Source organism: Quercus lobata, chromosome 1 (assembly GCF_001633185.2).
Source record: "Quercus lobata isolate SW786 chromosome 1, ValleyOak3.0 Primary Assembly, whole genome shotgun sequence".
In the NCBI taxonomy this organism is placed as follows: Eukaryota; Viridiplantae; Streptophyta; class Magnoliopsida; order Fagales; family Fagaceae; genus Quercus; species Quercus lobata.
Genome location: NC_044904.1, coordinates 7299918 through 7325139, shown reverse-complemented (window position 1 = coordinate 7325139; position 25222 = coordinate 7299918). Strand labels below are relative to the sequence as shown.

Below are 25222 nucleotides of genomic sequence, written 5' to 3'. Positions count from 1 at the left end.
ACTATAGTCATCAAAATCACAATTTGAATTGTAAGATCATACGATTTTACAATCTCATTTTATCAAAACGTTTAGAATCGTATTAAAATCGTAACAATGGTAAGATCGTGTAAGATCATATAGGATTGTATGGGTTCCTACAGATCCTACCAGTTATAAATTTTACGGTAAAAATAAGGGTCTAATTAATGTGTGCTCTCAAGGCACACCATGGTCATCAAAATTGCAATTTAGATCATAGGATAACACGATTTTACGATATCACTTCACCAAAACATTTAAAATCGCATTAAGATTGTAAAAATGATAGGATCGCATGAGATCCTACCGATCCTAACAAAAAAAAAATTTGTTTTTTTTATGGGATAAATTTTTTGTTTTGATGAAACTTTAAGGGGTTTTTTTTTTTTTTTTCATGTTATGATGGTATGGCTTTTTCTTTTATTTTTATAAAATTATATTAACTTAAGCAAATATTTTCTAGTTTATAGTTCACTTGTAATCAAAATGAATGAATGTTTCATCATTTCTAAAAGAAGAATTTGATGTTGGCTTTGTCGTCTTTTAAACTATAATATTGTTAAATTTATTTGATCAATATACTAATTTGTATTTTAATATTACTAAAAAAAAATTTATATATAATTTTATCAGTTATGCTTGTATTTGTATTTTGATTGATTGCTTTTTTTTAGCATGCTCTTTAATTGTTGCTGAGTGGTATAACTTGAATAGTTGAATGTGAAATTGTATCTTAATGTCTTTTGCAGCTCTAATATACAAATATATAATGTCTACATAGATGATGAAATTAATAATGATAATGATTAGGAATTTAGAACGGTGTTTATAATAACCTTAGAATGAGAATAATTAAATGTTCATTTCACCTTAATATTCATTTTGCTTTTGGATTTCATATTGTAGTTAGCCAGTTTCCATTTGCTAACTTATTTTGGATTTCAAACTTGGAACTTAGAACTTGGAAAATATTTTCCATATGTTTTGATAAATATTTTGGTATTTGGTTGCTAATTAAACATTTATTGAACTTTTTAGATACATTGAGTCAAAACTTAAATATATTTGTTTCATTAGTATAGACTTAGCGATGTATGACATGCAAATTACATCATATGATGGAAATTTTAGTTTTTTTAGGCGAAAAACACATTTTGGTCCCTACATTTTCAGCCGATTCCCGTTTTAGTCCCTAAGTTTTTTTTTTACCGCTTTTAGTCCCTCTCCTGAAAAACGCTTCCATTTTAGTCCCTACCGTTACATCAGAAACGGATATTGCAGACCTGGCAAACGGCAAAGTTAAATAATAATAAACTAATGTCCACGTGGCCTAAATTATAAAAAATATTTTTTAATGCTACATCAGCATCTAAATTAAAAAAATTAATTTATTAATTTTAACTAAATAAAAAAATTAAAAACTAAAAATCTTATGAATTGAGATATAAGTGTGCCTTAAACAATAACAACAAGAACACAAACCCAGATCCAAGAACACAAACCCATAAATTATTTAAAAAAAAAAAAACTAATCAAAACCAGAAATTCCAATCTCAAAGCCAACCCACAACCACCAAAATAAAACCCACAACAACCCAGGCCAAGAAAATCAACCCACAGCCACAAACCCACTAATCACTATTTCCCCACTCTCTACATTCTCATTCATCACCGAATACACACAAAACCACTGTGAAAACTCTCTCTCTCTCTCTTATCTCATTCTGTTTTGTTTGGTTGTTTTGAGTTTCGGATATGGGTGTGACGCTCCTACTAGATCTCGGCACCGAGATTCTGATTCCGGCCTGCGCGGTGGCGGAGCAACAGCAGCGAAGACTGAAGGCGACAGTGATGGCGGCTTGAAGATTGGTTGTTCTGGGTTTTGCTCGCTTGGGTATTGAATTCTCAAAACCCATACGTATGGGCAGCGAAGACCAAATAAACCCAGACTTTTGTGCCTTCTCCAACCCAGAACAGTGACGACGGCTTGAATTCGTATCTTTCGTTTAGATCTGTGTTTGTCTTTTTTAGATAAGATTTTGATTTGATTTAAGTTCTAGATCTAGTTTATCTTTTGGGTTTTGCATCAGATCTAATATGGAAATGCTCTGTGTTCTATTTGTGCTTACTCTTTTGCTATTTTGATAACTTGACTGAAAAGAGAACACCAGAAATGATTGTTAAAATTTGAATCTTTGCTCTATTTTTATTTGGTCTCCAAGAATGGTGTAGTCTAAAAATAAATTTGTAATGCGATACAAATGAAGAAAATGTAATACATTAGATTCCTTAATTACATTGGCTAAGAAAATGCAAGAAAAGAAAAGTAAATTTTTAATTTTTAATTTTATGGGCAAGCGTAGTTGGGGAAGGAAAATGAAGAACACGTTCTTCATGTTCTTCCAAAAAAAAGGAAAAAAAATTAATTTAACTAATTTCTTTTCTTTTTTTAAAAAAATAATTAGGTTAGAAATTTTTATATTATTTTTATCTGATGTGGCTTTTTTCAAAAATTAAATTGCTGACATGACATTTTTAAAAATGCAAATATATTTTTTTAATATTATTTTAATAGACACGTCAGCATTTACTGTTGGACCGTTTGCCACGTAGGATATTTCTGTTAAATGAGTAACGGCAGGGACCAAAATGGAAGCATTTTTCAGGATAGGGACTAAAAGCAGTAAAAAAAAAAACTTAGGGACTAAAACGGGAATCGGCTGAAAATGTAGGGACCAAAATGTGTTTTTGGCCGTTTTTTTATCGATGAATTTATAATTAACGTGATTATTCAATATATAAAGTCATTATCAATGTGTTTTTTGCTTTAAATCTGAAAATATGTAGAATCTTACTATTCACGATCCGATTCTACGATCTACGATTCCACCTACCTTCAAAAATCCTATATAAGATCCCGATTTTGACAACCTTGGGGCATACATTAACCATCCATTTTGGGAAGGTTTTTTATTGGAAATTGAAAAGGCTGTCAAAACAGTGAATTATTTTTACATTTTTCTATACAAAATTTCCTAAAATGGATTACTAATATATACTCAAGGGTACACGTTAGTAAATCTCTAAAAATAATAGTCTTTCATTGCATTAGTGGTGGCCAAGCACTAATTTGGGCCAACCCACCAAATTGGTGTCGCACAATTGGGCTGTTAACAGTGACTGGGTAGCAATCAAAGGAGGAGAGCCCGTTATTTTGACATGGGCCAGAGCAGTTATTGACTATGAATTTTGAATTATGACAATACCAAACTGATCATATATATGTGTGTTCACGCACGCAAGACAAAGTGAATCATATGATATTTTTTTACATATACAAGGCTGGAATTTATTAATAGAAAGAGAGAGTTTGAAATGTTCCTCAACAAAAAAAAGAAAAGAAAAAAGAAGAAGAGTTTGAAGCAGACCATAAACGGAGCAAAAAAAACTAAAGAAGACCTTCAGGACCAACAACAAGACCCAAACAAAGACTATACAACAAGAAGACCCAACAAAGACTAACCAACGGCAACAAAACCATAACAGAACAAGAACCATGGAGTTCTGAACTGAACAAAAACAAAGAAACACCTAAGCTAACAAAAACCACAAGCTTCAGATATTACATTCAACAAAACATGATATGAATGAAAAAATTAGGGATATATATTAAGGATTAAAAACTTTTTGATATATATTAGGGATTAAAAAATATATATATCAGACCGGAATGCAAGTCGCCTTCTGGACAGGGCACGCAGAACTGCTTTTAGAACCAGAGGCACCTGAATGGCAGGGTGACCATTTTATTAAAATTTTGTGATGCTTTTTGAAGGTGGGCTGAGCCCAAACCTTACATGCTTATAGTTCCATAATGCCAAAGGCCAACAAATCTTAGATAAGGCCCACAACAAGCCTAATGCCATCAGCCTAAATTCCAACTACTCAGACCAATAACAAGTAACAACATTTATAAATACTTAAATATCCCACGTTGACCAACACCAATACCGCTAAACCAAAAACCAACGCATGTCCATCTAGCGTGAAATGCAAAATATCAACCCCGTTCATTTGACATCAATGTATTTGGCTTTTCTAGATTGTTTTTATTTATTAAAAGTGTGCTTTATAGTTGTACATTGAAAAGTGGGAAGAAATGAAGTCTTAACTTGTGGCATTTCAATGTATTAGAAGTTTTGCTAATGGGATGGTCCATTCTCTTGCTCGTTATGCTAGATATATTAGTGAGGATTGTATTTGGCTGGAGGATTCCCCTCTGCCAGCTCTAAAAGCTTTGTATGCAGATTCTTTATCTCTTGTTTTTTAATGAAGCTGATTTCCTTTTCAAAAAAAAAATAAAAAATAAAAATAATATACCTAAACAAAATAAGCTAAAAGCTAAATTAAAAAGTTAATGAAAAATGCACTTGATACCCCCCAATTGGATTCAAGTGCAACAGTCCAAATCCCCCTAATTGACTTTAGTCACTAACCCTATGTTTGTATGGAGGGACCTCGCCTCTCCTCCCTCTCCATCTCTCTCCAATCCAAGCAAACCATAAAGTTAGCCAACAAGTCCCCAAAAGGCTAGGAAGTTCAAATCCTAGAGCTGGGACACTAAAATGGGATTCACAAAAAGTTCAAGGCTCAGGCAAGGTTGGAAAAACTAACGCAAGAGAACATCTTTTTTCTTGGGATGAGTACACAGATGAGGTGAGACCAATAATTTTTCAAACATGCTTCACTTTGTCCAAATTGGCTAAGGAGGCAGGTCCAATTTGTTAGAATTATGTGCCCTCAAAAACAATACTATGCATTTTTTATTTGATAATAAAATTTTATTTTCACATACATAATTTTTATAGATATATTTCATTATTTAAATGTGGCATGTGATGTTGTCTCTGTAAAAAAAATCATGTTAATGGTTAAGGAACCAAAGACTGGGAGTAATGATTTTTCGTAAATTATTGAATTGTTCTAGGTTATGGATATTAAATAAATATCACCATTGAAACCTACACTTGTTGTACTGCTATGTGATAGGATGATTTACTCCATCATTGAAGTAGTGACTTTAAGCAGACAAGTGGGTGTAATGTAACAAGTACATACACTGAATCAGATCCGATCAAGAACACCTTATGGAGTGATCACTGTTAATTAAAAGGTTGTTTTATCACAATTTTTCCATTGTCCTCATATATGAGAGGTTTGTATATATTTATTTATTATGCACATAACTTTGACAATGTCAACTGGTGATGCTAATTTTAAAGGCTATATACAAACATTTTGGGTTATGTGTGTAACGAGTAAAATATGTAAATGCTCAACAATGAATCCACTAGTCTCTAAAGAAGATAGTGTATTTAGTTGATTTTCATATTGAAGTTGGATTCAAAACAAAACCGGCCAGTGACATTTTTCAAAAATGTTTTTCATATATATAATATTGTATATATATATATATATTTAAAGAGTTTTTTCAAAGATATTTTGGAGTCTAATAGAAATTATGAAATAAAGAAATTAAGAGTTACATAAGCTAGGGACATGACAGTGATATTAATCTAGTCCTAGTGGCTTGTGGGAATATAGTGTGGTGGAAGGACATAGATATAAAATTGTAAGTAATGGGACCTCATTTGTAATCTCTAATCTTGAGGGGTCAATTGCAATGTGTTGATGGACATTATTACAATTTGTAAAAGTTCAAATATTTTCTTGATATGGTTGAGAAAATTAAGAAATAATTTTGAAAGAGTTTCAAGATAAATCAATAACATTCAAAAAGTAATCGATTAATCCTACAGCTAAAGATTAGGATCCCTAAGGATCCCACGTCCAATCTCTCTCTTGGGTTTTAGAAGTCTTTAAAAAAAAAATCATATTAGTTGTTGGCCATCAAAACTACTGAGTGATACTGTAATCTTCTGAATGTGAATATCTTGAGAGGCAACATACTTGGGTTACTAAGAGAGATACGTAATTTTGTTCTGTTTATAATCTATAATTGTGTGGTACAATAATGTTTAAATGAAAATATAAATTTTGTTTTATATTACTTCCGCAAAAACTATCACAATCATGATCCCACCCAAGCCTTGAGGATCCTAACCTGGAACTATCTGGGCCTTGATTGGGATGTGAAAGAAAGTTGAAACAAGTAATTAACAAAATTAAAAACCTTTACCTGACCAACCCCTTCGAATTGTGTGAGTTTGCCTTTTCCTTAGCAACAGAGCTTCGTTGGTGAGGAATTAATTGGGAGAAAGGGATTACTGTGATTGATAGGGGTATTGGTGATGCGGTGTGTGGGATTTTGACGCGTTTATGAAGCCACTGTTAGGATTAATGGCGCTGGATCCGTGAGGGGTGAGGTGGAATGGCGCTAGGTCAGAGGAGTAATGGAGGTGGGTGAGAGTTATGGAGGTGGGTGAGTTCGGACTGTGTGATCTTCTTTGTATATTTGGGTTTGGGGCGTGAAGAGATGAGAGTAGAGAGGAGAGGAGACAAAGATTAAAAAAAAGCTGATCAGGTGGGTCCGAGCACAGTCCAAAAGTGAGTTCAATTTTATTACCGTTGTGCCATCGGAAACATCAGTTTAGTGTTTAAAATCAACTCCGAGCACATTCCAAAAAATGCATTTCAAACATGGATTTTGGAGCAACAATTTTCAAACAACCCTGTTTTGAACTCCGTGACCAAACACATTTTTCCAAATTTTGGACACTAGTGTTCAGTGTTTAAACACTGAACACTATGTTTTGAAAAGACAAACCAAACAGCCTATAATAGTGAAGAGAGTCTAAATCTAACCTTCATCAGTCATGGACATAGGTGGACGCAGGAGAGACAGATCTATTGACATGTTATTGTAAGGCCTAATTCCTTTGCGATCTATCATGGCCCATAGTTTGTAAAACCCATATGACCCACCTCCTATGTATGAACCCTAATTCAATGGCCCAAACCATGTTATAAAGGTTGGGGTAGGATTCTTTTTAAGTTGGATCGGCTCCTACAAACTTTGTTCAATCAAGTTTTCCATAGCTACGAACTTCGATGGAAAAGTAAAGACAGTTTTTTGTATTTTCTAGTATTTGATATCATAAAAAAAAGAGTTAAAAGAAAATTACATTTGGTCAACAGAAAAAATATTACTTATTTTTAGAGATTTTTTTCCATTAAATTTAAAAAAAAAAAACAACTCTATCTCACAATAAGTTAAATAAGGATTGGCATGAAATATTTTGGGTCTATGTAAAAAAACGTTATTCTAGGTTTAGGTGATTTATTTCCTTGTTTTTAGGTGCATTTAATGCTTTTTAGGTCAAACTTTATTGCTAATATGGTTAGGTATCAATTAGGAGTTATTTTAGAATATATTTTCTTGTCTGTCAAGTTTTAAGGAGCTTTTAAATAGTCATCTAAGTCTGTAAACGTTTTTCAGACATTATTGATAAAACTTGTGAGGTTTATTCTCTTTGGTTCTTTGAAGAACTACTCGAACTTATCGGGAATTCCCGTGGCGTTCATCTCGACTTATCAAACGGAGTTTCCACCACCGTTTGTGGCGTCTTCCTTATACCGAGGTTCTTGTTTGTCATAAACAACGGGTCGAGGTCTCCCATTTAAATCTGTCCATAGAACGATCTTGGGTTCCCTTTCGTTGTTGGGTCTCGTTATTCTTGACGGGGTTCACATCAATTTGTAATCTCTAATCTTCAGGGGTCAATTGCAATGTGTTGATGGACATTATTACAATCTGTAGAAGTTCAAATATTTTCTTGATATGGTTGAGAAAATTAAGAAATAATTTTGAAAGAGCTTCAAGATAAGTCAATAACATTCAAAAAGTAATCGATTAATCCTACAGCTAAAGATTAGGATCCCTAAGGATCCCACATCCAATCTCTCTCTTGGGTTTTAGAAGTCTTTAAAAAAAAAAAAAATTAAAAAAAAAAATCATATTAGTTGTTGGCCATCAAAACTACTGAGTGATACTGTAATCTTCTGAACGTGAATATCCTGAGAGGCAACACACTTGAGTTACTAAGACAGATACGTAATTTTGTTCTGTTTATAATCTATAATTGTGTGGTACAATAATCTTTAAATGAAAATATAAATTTTGTTTTATATTATTTCCGCAAAAACTATCACAATCATGATCCCACCCAAGCCTTGAGGATCCTAACCTGGAACTATCTGGGCCTTGCCCGAGCCGAGTCAGTTTGAATGAACGTTGCCTGGTAAGGATTTCATATTCTAGAAGCTGCTCCAATAGGAAGCTAATCAAGATGTGGGATACACGCAAATGTATGGTAGCCCACGGCCATCATCATCAATATTTTAAAAAATGTGAGAATATACAATCAGTCGTTTGGCTGTCAAATTACCCGTGAACAATGGGGTATCTCCCCTTGGACATCTTTGACATGTAATTGAACAAACAATAGAATAGAAGTTTTGAATACCCAGCACATTATCAAGGGTGTACAGTTGCATGCAGAAAGAGACCTTTGAATACATTTCTATTTCACATATTTCACACAAGGTATTTTTTTTTTTAAACAAAACAAATATGGAAATAAATGTATTCGTGTTTTAGAATCGTCTGTTGTTCCCAAATTTTGTTTCAAAAAAAAAAAAAAAAATGTCAGCATAAATGTATGCGTGTTTTTTTACATTAATTACAAGAAACAAGGCTAGCTCAATGAATTTGGGGGCCCTAGGCGAAAGCTTTAAACGAGACTTTTTATTATATTTAATTATAAATTCATATATATTTTTAATTAAAATTTATTTTTCTTGCTTTTTGAGAGGCAAAATTACTAATTAAATTATCAAAAGCACAATTGTAGTTTTACTTAATACGATCACTTTATACTTTAAACCTGCACAAATAAATTAAAATTAATATTATTACAAAGTAAATTATTCTAAATTATAATTTTGTTATCAATACTCCTTTTTTTTTTTTTTTTTTTTTTTTTTTTTCTGTAGGATTGTAGCAGTAAACCTTTTTTTTTGAGCAAAATGTGTAGGATTAAACTTGATTGGATCCACTAAGACCAGCCCACTATCCATCCATAATACTAAATGTAGGGCCGGGGAGCTTATGATCCGGCCCACGCTCTATTCGGGCTCAGGACCCGTACCGAGGAGGTAGTGTACCGAGGACGAATGATCAAAGGCCGAGGTGTTAAGGGGAACAACTGAGGGCGACCCTATCCTCGGCACTCCAGGACTTCGATGAGAAGAGCAACGTCTTGGTGAATGTTATCCCCAAACAGCCCCCTAAAGGGAATGTGAGTGGAATAGGGCCCATGTGGAGGTACGGTGCAAAATTGGTTCAAGGAAAATACGTCCCCTCTGCATTAAATGCACCTGCCAGCGACCTGATCATGTTAATGAGAAAAGACGCTTGGACGGTGTAACTTCGATCATCGCAACTAACAGAAAGTAAGAAGGGACAGCTGATGGGACGGGTACAGAAGTAAGCACCTGCCTAACCCATAAATGGAGGGCTAAAATCAGCCAAGAAGGACTATATAATGTAAAAGTTAGTGCACCAAGAGGGGGCTGGGAAAAATGGCAAAAAACCAGAGCCTCCCAGCCCGCCTCCAAGAGAAAGACTTCTAGGGCGAAAATGATTTAACCATGTATGAACACCACGAAAAACCCACCGTCTGGTGACTAAGGCCTAGCCTTTCAAACCCACGCTCTACAAATGATATTGTTTGAGCCTTTTTACGTACGAACCCAACACTGTTACGAGTCGTTACGAATCGTGTCCTTACAATTGATGCCGTCTGTGGAAAAGGCTTGTGTCTTGGCATAGGCGATAGGTCGAGACAATTCCTTTGTCATTTCTAGCGGCCGGTTGTTGTGTTCTAGCGTAAAGTTCCACTAGGGGCTACGTTTCTTTACTAGGGGCTACGCTTTGTAGCGTCAGCCGCACAGATGGTTCTATGGGCTCGGCTGAGGAGCTAATTCCCTCAAAACCAGGGTCTCATGTCATAGCCGAGGGGTTATTTCCCCCGACTACTTATCAAAATCAAGTTTTGGACAGAACTAAGACATTGCATGGTCCTCGGACTCAAGCCTATGGGGAAACCAATTACTTATTAATATCTATCAAGTTTTGGACAGAACCAAGGTATTGTATGGTCCTCGGACTCAAGCCTTTGGGGAAACCAACTACTTATTAATATCTATCAAGTTTTGGACAGAACCAAGGTATTGTATGGTCCTTGGACTCAAGCCTATGGGGAAACCAACTACTTATCAATATCTATCAAGTTTTGGACAGAATCAAAGTATTGTATGGTCCTCGGACTCAAGCCTATGGGGAAACCAACTACTTATTAATATCTATCAAGTTTTGGATAGAACTAAGGTATTGTATGGTCCTCGGACTCAAGCCTATGGGGAAACCAACTACTTATCAATATCTATCAAGTTTTGGATAGAACCAAGGTATTGTATGGTTCTTGGACTCAAACCTATGGGGAAACCAACTACTTATCAAAATCAAGTTTTGGACAAAACTAAGGCATTGCATGGTCCTCGGACTCAAGCTTATGGGGAAACCAACTACTTATTAATATCTGTCAAGTTTTGGACAGAACCAAGGTATTGTATGGTCCTCGGACTCAAGCCTATGGGGAAACCAACTACTTATTAATATCTATCAAGTTTTGGACAGAACCAAGGTATTGTATGGTCCTCGGACTCAAGCCTATGGGGAAACCAACTACTTATCAATATCTGTCAAGTTTTGGACAGAACTAAGGTATTGTATGGTCCTCGGACTCAAGCCTATGGGGAAACCAACTACTTATTAATATCTATCAAGTTTTGGACAGAACCAAGGTATTGTATGGTCCTCGGACTCAAGCCTATGGGGAAATCAACTACCTATCAATATCTATCAAGTTTTGGACAAAACCAAGGTATTGTATGGTCCTTGGACTCAAATCTATGGGGAAACCAACTACTTATCAAAATCAAGTTTTGGACAAAACCAAGACATTGCATGGTCCTCGGACTCAAGCCTATGGGGAAACCAACTACTTATTAATATCTGTCAAGTTTTGGACAGAATCAAGGTATTGTATGGTCCTCGGACTCAAGCCTATGGGGAAACCAACTACTTATCAATATCTGTCAAGTTTTGGACAGAACCAAGGTATTGTATGGTCCTCGGACTCAAGCCTATGGGGAAACCAACTACTTATCAATATCTATCAAGTTTTGGACAGAACCAAGGTATTGTATGGTCCTCGGACTCAAGCCTATGGGGAAACCAACTACTTATCAATATCTATCAAGTTTTGGACAGAACCAAGGTATTGTATGGTCTTTGGACTCAAACCTATGGGGAAACCAACTACTTATCAAAATCAAGTTTTGGATAGAACCAAGGCATTGCATGGTCCTCGGACTCAAGCCTATGGGGAAACCAACTACTTATTAATATCTATCAAGTTTTGGACAGAACCAAGGTATTGTATGGTCCTCAGACTCAAGCCTATGGGGAAACCAACTACTTATCAATATCAGTCAAGTTTTGGACAGAACTAAGGTATTGCATGGTCCTCGGACTCAAGCCTATGGGGAAACCAACTACTTATCAATATCTATCAAGTTTTGGATAGAACCAAGGCATTGCATGGTCCTCGGACTCAAGCCCATGGGGAAACCAACTACTTATCAATATCTATCAAGTTTTGGACAGAACCAAGGTATTGTATGGTCCTTGGACTTAAACCTATGGGGAAACCAACTACTTATCAAAATCAAGTTTTGGACAGAACCAAGGCATTGCATGGTTCTCGGACTCAAGCCTATGGGGAAACCAACTACTTATTAATATCTATCAAGTTTTAGACAGAACTAAGGTATTGTATGGTCCTCGGACTCAAGCCTATGGGGAAACCAACTACTTATCAATATCTGTCAAGTTTTGGACAGAACCAAGGTATTGTATGGTCCTCGGACTCAAACCTATGGGGAAACCAACGACTTATCAAAATCAAGTTTTGGACAGAACCAAGGTATTGCATGGTCCTCGGACTCAAACTTATGGGGAAACCAATTACTTTAAAGAAACCTGGGCTCTAAGCAGGACTTAGCGACTACACGTGACATCTAAAATGATGCCTATATCTTCGTTGAATAAGGGTTAGAAATGAGTCCAAGGTTCTGCGGGTGCAGGTAAGCTAGGGTTTTGAAACATGATGTTAAAATGTATCGCATGCACAAATATTCATACGTGTTAAAATAAATTAGTTCAGAATTCATAAACAATAGTAAGTATCGACAAGGGCAACTAACAATTAACTAAAAGGAAAAATGAAGAAAAAGATTTCATATATACATTTTCAACAGGTTCAAACTATTAATAGATTACAAAGTTTTCAAAATGAAAAAAGAAACAAGTTAATCATTAAACTGAAAACAAATATGGAGCCTAGCCAGGGTTTCTATTTCTTTAGTTTTGCGTCGGCCACGTCCTGGGAAGGCGGAACGGAATCAGCTTTGGCGCCCTGGAGGATAGCCCCTTCTGGGGAAGGCTGAACAGGGTCAGTATCGGTACTCTTGGGGACCACAGCGAGGGGAATTGCCTGTGGGGGCTGGGCAAGTGTGGCTGGCTCCTCAGCATTAGGCATCTGAGTGCCAACCACGGGCTCAGTAACCTCTTTAGGTGCCTCAGGATCCGTATTCTGAGATATTTCTATCACATCCTGAAGTTCTCCCTCTTTGAGCGTCTTGCCAGGAGAGCCGCCAACCTGTAAGTCTTCTGACTGAGTGACCCCTTCCTCAGGTTGGTCACCCATAGCCACGGAGCTGGAGGAAGTGGCCTCGTGGATGGCTGTAGGGTAGAATATGTTCTCCGCCTTCCACAAATCGGATGAAGCATTCACCTCAGCTTGCTTCAATGCCTCTTTCCAAACCTGGGAGCAGTAAAGCCTGCATACTCCAGGAATCTGGGCTTTAAGGATGGCTTGGGTTTCAGCTACCCCCGCATTATAACCATCATTCTCGGTCGTTTCCTTGGCAACCTCAGCCTCATTTCTAGCAAACTCGGCCTCCCGCTTGGCCCTTAGGGCTTCGTCATAGGTATACTCCGCCACACCTTTGTCATGCTCGGCCGCAGCCAGCTTCTTACTTAAACCCTCGATCAGATCTTTAGCTATTTGCAACTGATCCTCGGCTTCAAGTAGACGCTTTGTTTGGTCCTCGGCCTGTTTTTGGGAGCTAGCTAGGCCCGCCGAGGCGCTATCCCTTTCACGGATAGCAACTGTTAGGTCAGCCTTGACCTTGGTGAGTTCATCCTCAGAGGCTTGGAGAGTCTTCGAGGCCGTTATGCGCTTGGTGCATTCATTCTCGGCCGCCTTACTCTTATTGTTCACCTCTTCCTCCATCCTATAGGTGGCCTGGAGAGCCTGGTAGGGGAGATAAATGCATAGTTAATGACAAACCAGGAGCGGGAATTAATAAAGTTTTAGGTTTCAAGAAACCTTACCATGCCCAAGTACCTCTTAGTACTGAGGAAGACCTCTTGCATCCTCATTTTCCTCAGACCATCCATGTCAGTAGGAAGTAGCATGGTTCTCCCTAGTGCATCTGCCACGTAGCCACCCTCGCCATCTCCAAGGTCCCTCATGGATGCAGTTTTCAGTAGTGGACCCCCGTGAAGCATTGGGGTAGAAAGCCAGGCGCTTGGCAAGGACTGGGCCTCGATCCCCTTTTCCTTGCCTTGAGATGATTGGACTTTAGTCTCTTTACCCTTGCTTTGGTGCCCAATCTTCAGTTGTTTTGTACGTGGAGCCTCCTCCTTCTCCTTAGAAGGTTGGGATTTTCCCCCGTCCATAGTTTCCTTGCCTTTGGGGCTCCTCTTTCTCTTTGAATCAGTGCCTTTCGGCCGAGGAGGTAGAGATGGTTGGGAGGAAGCAGGAAGTTTGGGGCGGGGGGATTGTGACTGTGACTTGGCAGAAGATGACCTAGTCTGGACAATCTGGGGCTGAGGTGGTGGGGAAGGAGCCTTGGGTTGTGGCGTTCCCTGTGTATCCTTCCTAGGTTGACCGTTGAGGAGTTCGAGTAGCGGGGTCGGGGGCTTTCTCTTGAGTCCCATCTCGGCCTGAGAAGAGGTGCCTACTGACAACAGTTCCGCTTCGGACAAGGCTGGGTCACCTATATCACCAGAAGGATCCTCGGATTGGTGGGTTAGGTCAAATACCCCAAAACCTTCCTCGGGCCGGTTTAGCTCGCCTTCGTCCTCTGCTACTTGATGAGACGAGGAGGGGCCCACTGGTGGGATGTTCTCAGGGATAGATGGTTCCTGGGAGATTAAAAATCCTGTCTCGACCACGGTAATTTTTGGAAGCCAAGGACGGTTGGCGCTGATCACGTGCCTTGCGTTCGCAAATGACTTCTGAACAGGAGGGTACCCTAATATTTTGTGAGCTGCTCGGACTTGACCATCTCCGTCATTTACAAAAACTGCCGCTTGTAAGACAGTCTCCAAGTCCGCCCGGTTGACTAAGTGAAAATGCCGTTGGTAGTCGTGTGGATCTGCAAAAAGAAAAATACGTATGCATGGTTAGTTACCGAATAACATCAGATTAGAATGGCGTAAAGGTTCATCGCCCTTCCATTCCCAGTACCCCACCTGGTTCTCCTTCTACTACGGGGCACGGATCACCATCGTGCCATTCACCAGAGACGATGAGGAAATCCTTGTTTAATCCCTTGTTAGAGTCAGGGAGACACTGGATTAATCGAACCCTTTCGTCCCTCGTTTTCATGTAGTAGGTTTTCCCCTTCAAATTTTGGAGATTATAGCACCAGTTCACATCGTGGTGGGTCAGTCTTAACCCTATTTTCTCGTTTAAAGCGTCCACGCAACCCAGAATCCTAAAAACGTTGCTGGTGCACTGGGTGGGGGCTAATCGGAAGTGCCTGAGGTAACCCCTCGTTATCGGCCCCATAGGGATTCTCATACCCCCGTCTACAAAGGCGAGGACGGGAATTACTACCGCGCCCGTTTCCCTCTTATAGTGCCATTCCCCCATCTTACAATGCCTCAGACTTACGTTGGGAGGAATCCTATAATCAACGATGAACTTATTCATCGCCTCTTCAGTATCGACTAATTTCCTCAGTCTCAATTTAGCCATCTCTATGATTTACTAAACAAACCCAACCCGCGACGGGAGAAGAAAGGGAACCAAAGAAAAACAAACCCAGAAAAGAAAAAGCACGAGTTAATAGAGGTAGGGAACTTACATAAAAGAGGAAAGGCGCTTTGGATAGGCTTTTTGTGCTAGAGATAGACTTGAATTTGGACGAAAATTCAGATGAACCCAGAATATATGCGCTAGAAATCTTAAGTGCAAAATTGAAGAGACAGATCCGTTCAAAAAAAAAAAAATCTCTTATACTTTCTAGGGTAACTGCACAAATTTTCCCGCCTATAAAGACTAAGGGATCACCACCGTTCGATCTTCATCATGCCGTAGAACGTGGGAAACACAAAGCTGCCCGTATTTAATGAGGCCACATTTCGCCTTCCGAAAGCTCTAGGAACCTGTCTCGGGCAGATAAAAAGTCTCGGGAACCGATAGGTGACAAGGATGGACAGGCATTGGCAGATATCTGATGTCATCAAAACCCTCTTATCCGTCTGAAGAGACGGATAGCAGGATTTTGAGGGGCTATTGTAGGGCCGGGGAGCTTATGATCCGGCCCACGCTCTATCCGGGCTTAGGACCCGTGCTAAGGAGGTAGTGTGCTGAGGACGAATGATCAAAGGCCGAGGTGTTAAGGGGAACAGCTGAGGGCGACCCTATCCTTGGCACTCCAGGACTTCGATGAGAAGAGCAACGTCTTGGTGAAGGTTATCCCCAAACAGCCCCCTGAAGGGGATGTGAGTGGAATAGGGCCCACGTGGAGGTACGGTGCAAAATTGGTTCAAGGAAAATACGTCCCCTCTGCATTAAATGCACCTGCCAGCGGCCTGATCATGTTAATGAGAAAAGACGTTTGGACGGTGTAATTTCGATCATCGCAACTAACAGAAAGTAAGAAGGGACAGCTGATGGGACGGGTACAGAAGTAATTACCTGCCTGACCCACAAGTGGAGGGCTAAGATCAGCCAAGAAGGACTATATAATGTAAAAGTTAATGCACCAAGAGGGGGCTGGGAAAAATGGCAAAAAACCAGAGCCTCCCAGCCCGCCTCCAGGAGAAAGACTCCTAGGGCGAAAATGACTTAACCATGTATGAACACCACGAAAAACCCACCGTCTGGTGACTAAGGCCTAGCCTTTCAAACCCACGCTCTACAAATGATATTGTTTGAACCTTTTTACGTACGAACCCAACATTGTTACGGGTCGTTACGAATCGTGTCCTTACACTAAATTTGACTTAAAAAAAAAAAAAACCCAAAATTTGAAGATACTAAACTTGATCCACTAAGACTAAGACTAGCCCACTATCCCTCCATACACTAAATCTGGTTTCTTAAAAAGAAAAAAAGAAAAAACAAACATGTAAGACTAAGATCAATACTTTAACTTCTAGTTCCATACTACTAAATCTGATTTCTTTAAAAAAATGTGTAAGACTAGGATAGATCAATACTTTAAGTGGGTTAAGTGGGTGACCCACTTAAAGTGTTGATCCATCCTAGTCCTACACATTGTCCATTCCATGGCCTTTTAGAGAATACTAAAGAAATCAGTACAAACAAAAGAGACAAAAGTTAAGAGAGTAAAGAGTATAACTAAACTAAAGTTAAGTAAAAAGTAAGAATAAAAACCCAGCAGCAAACCAAACCATGAAGAAGACAAAAGAGGCAAAGGAAGAGAAAACAAAAAATGAACTTGAAATGAAGATCTGTGAACACACCATGCAAGATTGTTGCCAACACCAATTGATGAGTAAGCCAACTAAAAATAATGTTTGTTTTAGAATCAAGATGGAGAGAGTGAGTGTTTTTTTTCTTCTTTCTTTTTTCTACATTTCTTATAACTTGTCTATTCTTTCTTTTTTCTGCCTTCTGTTATATTTTCTTTTGCATTTTGTTATTTGTAAATTGAGAAAATCAGTGTCTCCCTTTCTCTGCCTCTCTACATTTCAAGTAATAAACATGAGTTTTCTTAATGAAATGTGGTACAAAAGTTTGATTCAAAGGATACTTGGATGTGGTGATTTATTTATTTATTTATTTTTTCTGAGAAAGCTAAAGATTTGGTGATGTGATTGGACTTAATGTTATTTTAGCCTTTTTGCTTTGTGAGAAATGGTTAGAAATAATTTGTTGTTCTCAATTTTCAATTAAGGGCTTAAATAATTTGGGCAGGGTCTTACATCTGTTGGACGGGCTTTATCTTTTTTTTAGATGAGAAAGCAACATCATATGATATATTAGTACTATTAGGGCCCCTCTTATAAGTGGGGGCCTTAGGCGATGGCTTAAATGACCTATAGGTTCAGTCGGCACAAACAAAAAATCTATAGTTAAAACAAATCCTTTTATTTTTTTTATTTTTAAATTTTTTTTTTCTGGTAAGTAAACAGAAAATAATAATAATGTTTACATATATGTTACAAATGTTGGGAACAGTCAACCTACATATGAACCACACAATCATCCATTGGTCCAGTCCACATTTTGTGCGGTTCAAAATGGAATTGGCATAGCCAATATCATCTTCATTTCTCAGATACTAACCTAATGTGCCTCAATATGTCACAATCGAATTTTGTGACAGGGGATAGACAAAGAAGAAGAAAAAAAATGAACAACCCACCAACCCTCATAATGGTACTCCTAAGCCAGCCACATACTCACTTCTCAGGCATTTATGTAGACAACAACCCACCCTATTATACCATATTATTTTACCATATGTATTGTCACTCATGTCTCCAGCTAGAAAGCCACCATGCAGAACTCTCTTCAAGTAACTGAACCACAAAGCCCAGGGAGTGATTCGGATGGCACTGATCAAGTTCATGACCAACGCATCATAAATCCCACCAAATTCGTCTCTATAGCTGATAGCTTGGAAAAGAGAGAACACTCACGGTAATAGAAGTATTAGTCTAGAATTGGCAACAACAAATCAGTTTATCATAGGAAAGCCACAGCATGTTCTTTCTAGAGAATGTCTAAGCTGATATAGGAATAGGAGTTCTCTCATCTTTGACATAAACATTCAATTTTGGCATTTTTTTTTCCTCTGATCCATTTTGTTTTCAGCGGCTTCTCTTCTCTCTCTCTAATGAAATCTTTCTTGCAGGTTTATCACGTCTCAAATACCAACAGATTTATCAATTCAAGTTCAAGAAATTACCTTTAATGTTCACAAGGTATAAAGAAGACAAAAAAACAATGTTCATTATTCAATATTCACTATGAAACACAAAAACTTGAAACTTCGTGTTTTTTTTTTTAATAAGTAACTTGAAACTAAGTGTATATATATATATATATTAGGAGACACCACTTGAAACTATGTGTCACGTACACCACTTTGCATTGATACAATTTGTTTCATTTGGAGTGATTGAATGTGCGTACTATACATGATCTGATAAATATAATATACAAGGGACTACTTGATATGGTAGATATAATACACCATACCGATGCACAAAAAAGTAGAATTGGGGCTCTTTTGTTTGTTGGATAAATTTTCAGAAAAAATAACTAAGCAAATTTTTTATAATTTTAAGGGGAAAATAAAGAGGGGGGGGGGGGGGGGGGAGAGCAAAAAGAATAAGAATCATGTTCTTTTCTTATTTTAAAGGAACATGTCTTAAAGGTGCATCAAGAAAAAAAGTAGAAAATCCTCCATGTAGAATTTCTTCTCTTCATAAAGCTCTAAACTCAACAATATTAAAGACCAATTCCTCTACCCAATTTTAGGAAGGGAAAAAAGATGTGACTATTGCCTAGTGAAGCAATCTAAACAAGAAGTCTCCCTTCCTTTTAATGTGACCATATGAGAACTTAAATGCATAAATAAAACCAGTGTTTTTGTCATACTGATTTTTCTTTGTTGGGGGCCAGATATGACTTTGACATCAAAATTAAAGATGAATATAGGGGGTAAGATAAATAACCAGAAGTATTCACTCATTTCATAACTCAATTCTCCTGAAACAGCATACCTTGGTGTTAAAATGTGGCTACATAGGCCGATTGGAACTTCAGCCTTCAATCTCAAATTATGGGTACAACCTAAAGCTTGAAAACTTCCCAGGAGGATAAGAAACATTTGAAATCATTTTAAAATTCTGTTATGGTCTCCCAGTGGACTTAAACCCTAATAACATAGCTTCACTAAGATGTGCGTCAGAATTTCTGGAGATGACTGAAGAATTTGAAGATGGAAATCTCATCACCAAGACTGAAGCTTTCCTCGCATTTGTAGTCCTTTGCTCATGGAAAGATGCCATTACTGTTCTAAAATCCTGTGAAGCTCTATCTCCATGGGCTGAAAATTTACAAATTGTTAGAAGATGCTGTGACTCACTAGCTTGGAAGGCTTCTAGGAAAAACTCATCAACTGGAGATGCAGTTCATGAAGAAGGCTGGTGGTTTGATGATATAGCTATCCTTCGTATTGATCATTTCAAGGGGATTATAACAGCAATAAGGGCTAAGGGAACAACACCAGAGATCATAGGTAAATACATCATGAACTATGCAGAGAGATGGTTGCCAGGTATGGTCATGGAGACAGGAGGAGTTAGAGGATATGGCCATGGAAAGAATGAGCTTCAGTTCAGTATTTGTAGTCAGGAGGAGGAAGGAGGCATTGCACACAGCAAGGAGCAAAAAGCAATTATTGAGAGCCTAATAAGCATGCTTCCTCCTCAACAAGAAGCTGTTTCATGTAAATTCCTGTTGCAGATGCTAAAGATGGCAATGGTATATTCCGCAACACCAGCTTTGATTTCGGAGCTTGAAAAGAGAGTGGGGATGATGTTGGAAGATGCCAGTGTCAATGATCTTCTGATCCCAAGTTACAAAAATTTTGATGAGGGGAAACTAACAAAGTGAGTATACTAACTTCCTCTTTCTTCATAAATTGTGTGACATGACATTACAGTCCAGAAAAATTTTAATAGAAAAAGTTGTAGAATAACTAACCAAATAGACTAAGACTCTATAAAAAGAATAACTAACCATGCACACTCCATCAAGAAACTAATAATACTAAATTTTCATCCTTGGTATTTCATTAATGGCTGGCACAGTTCTCCTGAGCAATGCACACTGCATGACATAGATGTGGTGCAAAGGATAGTGGAATATTTTTTGATGCACGAACAGCAGCAGCAGCAGCAGCAACAGAAGTCTGGAAAATGCAATATAAGTAAGCTCTTAGACAATTACCTAGCTGAGATTGCAAGAGACCCAAATCTCTCTGTCACTAAGTTCCAAGTTTTGGCTGAATCGTTGCCAGAAAATGTTCGAACATGTCATGATGGTCTCTATAGAGCCATTGACACCTACCTCAAGGTTACCTGTTATCCTTTCTCATTCTTCTTCTTGTGTATTACATTAATCTGCCTTTTATTTTTGGGAGGAGGGAGTGAAAGAAATTTTTGAACTCTACAATTTAATCTACTTAATTTTCAGACTAATCGTTTACTATCTGAGCATGACCGAAGAAGGCTGTGCAAGATAATGAACTGTGAGAAACTGTCTCTTGATGCACGCATGCATGCTGCACAAAATGATCGATTGCCTCTAAGAACCATTGTCCAGGTATATATTTTATGAATTCTAGACCTTGTCTTACACAAGCCTTGTAGATCTTTTAATGAGTAATAAAAGTAAGAAACTTTCAGATCCATACAAGTCTTACTCTTACATACTTCATCAACAAACAATACTAGGTAGTTAAATAATTAATATTGGATAAAGAATGGACACTAGGCCAAAATATCATTATTCTTACAAATTTATGCATGTTTGTATTTATGATGTCACGAGCACAGCCTGCCTATCGTTATAGATTTATAAGATTCCACAAAGTGACCTATCAAAAAATAAAAAGATTCCACAAAGTGAAGTTCATTGTCTTTCTTGTGGGCTACAATAAGTTGGGGGGACCTTGGCCCAGGGTTCAAACCCAAGCTCTTCCCTATGGGAAGAGACAAAAGTGCCACCGAGCCGAGAGGCTCTTTGCAAAACTAAGTTCATAGACATGTAGCTAAGTAATAGACTGTAAATGCACTCAACAGACATAAAGTGCCATGAGCTCAGTGCTCACCAGTATGTAGCATATGAACTTTACATTTCTCACATGTGGAAGAGAAGATGAGATGAGATATGCAGGTGCTACTGTCGGAGCAACTGAAGATGAGGGAAGAAATGCTAAACAAGAATGGCAATACCTCTGAGCCGGAGAGAAACCAGTCATCTACAAACATGGAGATCAAGACTATGAAGGCAGAGATTGAAAACATGAAGACGAAGATGGAAGCGCTGCAGAGTGACTACTCTGAGCTTCAACAGGAGTATGGAAAGCTAAGCAACAAGCCAAAGAATGCATCAGGTTGGGCATCGATCAGTTGGAGGAAGATCAGGAACTCCTTCCATGCAAAAATAGATGGGGATGAAACTGGAGATGGACAACAGAGACCCAACCCAGCCCGTAAAAGTAGCTTCAAACGAAGGTCATCCATCTTCTAAATTTTCTCAACATTTAAGATCCTGCACTGTGATGCTAATTCCATCCAAAAGCCTTCAACAGGATCATCCATATATATCTGCTTTCCCAATTTGGCGTGGTTTCTTTTCACAAGGTTTAGAGCAAACTCATAATCTGTATTGTTTAATGCTTCTCTAGCTTCAATGGATCTTTATTACATACACCCAAAAAAATAAAAGCTTCTCTAGCTTGGAAAAAAAAAAAAGCAGATGAACGTAGAATTTGTATCAGTGGAAAGTGAAGAAAGGAAGTCCATAATTTTAGTCATATACTATTTCTAACGTAAAGTTGAAAACGTCTTTTAAATATACGAGTTCGCTTTAATTTATGATGAAAAAATAAAAATAAAAATAAAAATAATAATCATTTTCATTTTCATTGTATTTGCAATTTATCAACCACGTTTTTACATTTTTTCGGTGTCCATATTTGTTGTTCTAGTTCAAAACATGGTTTTACAATTTAACTGGAATCATGCTTTGAATATATAATTTCAATTGATGTGACACATAAATTCTATACATGTTAAAGTGTATTTTTGTGATCTTTCTACTTATTCACAGCTTTTCACACATTTACTTTATTTTTCCCGTCCCTAAAAATTAATTTCACCCAAAATTTACTACTCCTTTTGTATTGACGATCCATTGAATAAATTAAATATCATGCTAAACAACCTATATTTATCAATTACCTTTCTTATGTAATATTTATTATCAAACTTCAAGGAATCAGGTTAACCATGGGACTTTTTAGAATTGGAAAGAAAAATAATCAATACATAACAATTATGGAATTTGGTAAAAAATTAATTTTATTATATGAAAGATCTTGTTGAACATAATTTTGATAAAAGATACTAAGTTTTTATGTGTGTGTGTTTGTGCATGTGTGTGGTGGTTTGTCTTAGCTAATGAATTAGTACCACAACTAGGCCACTAACAATTTTTTTTTTTTTGCTGGCTCTATCCTTGACAATGAGGTTGTTAAAATTGTGTTTAACATGTTATAATCTATGCCTCACATAAAAGAGTTTGTATTAATTATTAGAAAAAAAAAATGTTGAATACATAAATCATAAATATAAGTGTGTTTCTTACTAAACGTGATGATGAAGAATTACAACATACAACAATGGTTGTGGTAGTCACGCAACACCTCGCAACATGAGGGTATACATTATTGTTAGTTCCTTAAAAGATATGACAACACTAGTCAAAGTATATGATCTCACCACTCAATGCGAGTATGTTCCATTCGAACCAAATCCCTTTTCATATTGTTGAAAGTATGGTGGTGAGTGATATATTTATTAGTGTAATTACATATTTTATTCCTTGCACAAGTATCATAGGTGCCCATTCATTCATGCATCCCCAATAATTGAACAATAAAATAATTTCCAAATTTGGAGCTTCTTACTAAACGTGATGATAAAGAATTACAACATACAACAACGGGTGTGATGGTCATGCAACCTCTCGCAACATGAAGGTGTATGCTACCGTTAATTCCGTACAATGCCAACACTAATCGAAGTATATGATCTCACCACTCAACGCGAGTATGTTCCATCCAAATCAAATCCCCTTTCATATTGTCGAAAATATAGCAGTGAATGATATATTTATTAGTGTAAATACTTATTTTATTGTTTGTGCAAGTACGATATGTGCCCGTTCATTCATGCATCCCCAATAATTGAACGATAAAATAATTTCCAAATGACTAAAGAGTTTTGTCACCCAGCATATTTACTAAAAGAAGTTATCTAAGACTCTACATCCTTAATTATTTCCTATTATTGAACTATCACTAAATAATTACAAAATAAATTATATATTAAAAAAAAGTCCTAAATGAAGACAAACATCTTTATTTTTAAATTTAGGATAAAATACAGTCAACAATTTTAATGTTTAGGCTAACCTAATCAGGGCTAAGACTTTTCATAACTGATTCAGCAAAAAAAAAGAAGAAGACTTTTCATATCTGACTATTTTTATATTTTTTTGGAGATCCTATTCGTTTTCCATATAAGCCATACAAACACCGCCAACATTTCAACCTTCCCCGGTCTCTATCTTAGAAAAAGAAGAAGAAAAAAAAAGAAGAAAGAAGAAAGAATCTCTAGTCGTCTCCCCACTACCGCATTCACAGCGCACCACCTCCCTCTCTAAACCATCACACCTCCATTTTAAGCCCCCACCCAAGTCCACAATTCTCATTCAAACCAAACCTCAAACACCTTACCTGCACTACACAAACCCATCTCCTCGCCAACCACCACGACTCTCACCTCTACCTTTCTCGATCACCACTCACCGCACTCCACCGCCGTGACCGCAAGCTCCTCACCGTCGCCGTCGCCTGAAGCTTTGGGGTAACGTAACTCTCTCTAATGTCTAAACCATTTGATAATCGGTTTGACTGGACGCATTGAACTTGTGCGTGATCATATTTTATATTTCATGAGCTTGCTTTACACTATATACTAGTCTTATGGACACCACTTTTATCATCATTTCTAATTTGCTTAGTTCATAATTTTTTGAATGCACACATGGATGAATGGCCTGAGATTTTTTTTTTTTTTGGGAGAAAGTTTCAACCTATGACGTAATGCTTGTGATGATTGCTTTTTACATCAAGACATTAGTTGGTTTTTGGTGTAGGTGGGGATTAAATTCAAATTCGGTTTGTTTAAGGTTTTTTATTTTTTTAATGCTTATGATTTACTCACAATTTTCTGACTCTATGTGTGCATTTGTCTTGGCAGTTTCCCTTTAGAAATTTCATTCTACAGTATATGGTTTTTGCATTTTAATTATGTCTAATAGATGTTTTGTTTATTGCTATACTTGTTCAAAGATATAGCCAATGAGTTCTAGCTCAACTGGCACTCCTCCCCTTACAAGTTCTAAGGGGAGGGTGAGGTCACAGGTTCAAACTTCAAAGACCCATTGGGTGTGAGTGTAACTTACCAAAAAACAAAAGAAGATATAGGAAAAAAAATTTGTTCAAAGATATGAGTGGCATTGCATTTCAAATAGTTCAGTATTCTTAAACCATATTCCTCTCTAATTATGTTGTCATGAAAAATGGGTAAAATCAGAATGGAGGACACTTCTAAGCTCACTGAATGTAGAACCAAGTCAACGATGGTTTCAGCAGACGAGGCTCTCCAAATAGTGTTGAGCGTGGCTCAACGTCTACCGCCTGTGACTGTTCCCCTTCTCGATGCTCTTGGCAAGGTCTTGGCTGAGGATATTCGTGCACCTGATCCTTTGCCCCCTTATCCAGCTTCTGTTAAGGTAATTAATTTCGAGGAAGATTACAATTTAGCCACTTGTGGTTTGGATTGCAAATTACCCCAGGTCTTATTGTACTGCTTTTGGTTTATAAGTTTATAATGTATTTGGACTGAAATAAGGAAGCTATT

At 37.4% G+C, this 25222-nt stretch overlaps 1 protein-coding gene and 1 pseudogene across 3 annotated transcripts in view; both read left to right on the top strand.

Annotated features, from left to right (window-relative positions):
• Positions 1-17960: 17960 nt before the first annotated feature.
• Positions 17961-21795, top strand: LOC115976607 (annotated as a pseudogene).
• A 2013-nt stretch (positions 21796-23808) lies between these two features.
• The window catches only part of LOC115976597 (molybdopterin biosynthesis protein CNX1), a 28902-nt gene continuing 27488 nt past the window's right edge, over positions 23809-25222 (top strand). For 2 of the 3 annotated variants that reach the window (XR_004088344.1, XM_031097998.1), the window contains exons 1-2: positions 23809-24168; positions 24896-25094. Coding sequence is in view for 1 of the 3 variants with exons in the window: in XM_031097998.1 (XP_030953858.1) it covers positions 24897-25094 (198 nt within the window). In the remaining 2 variants the exon portion in view is untranslated. The remainder of the gene's footprint in view (positions 24169-24895; positions 25095-25222) is intronic. The other variant, XR_004088345.1, reaches the window with a different exon arrangement.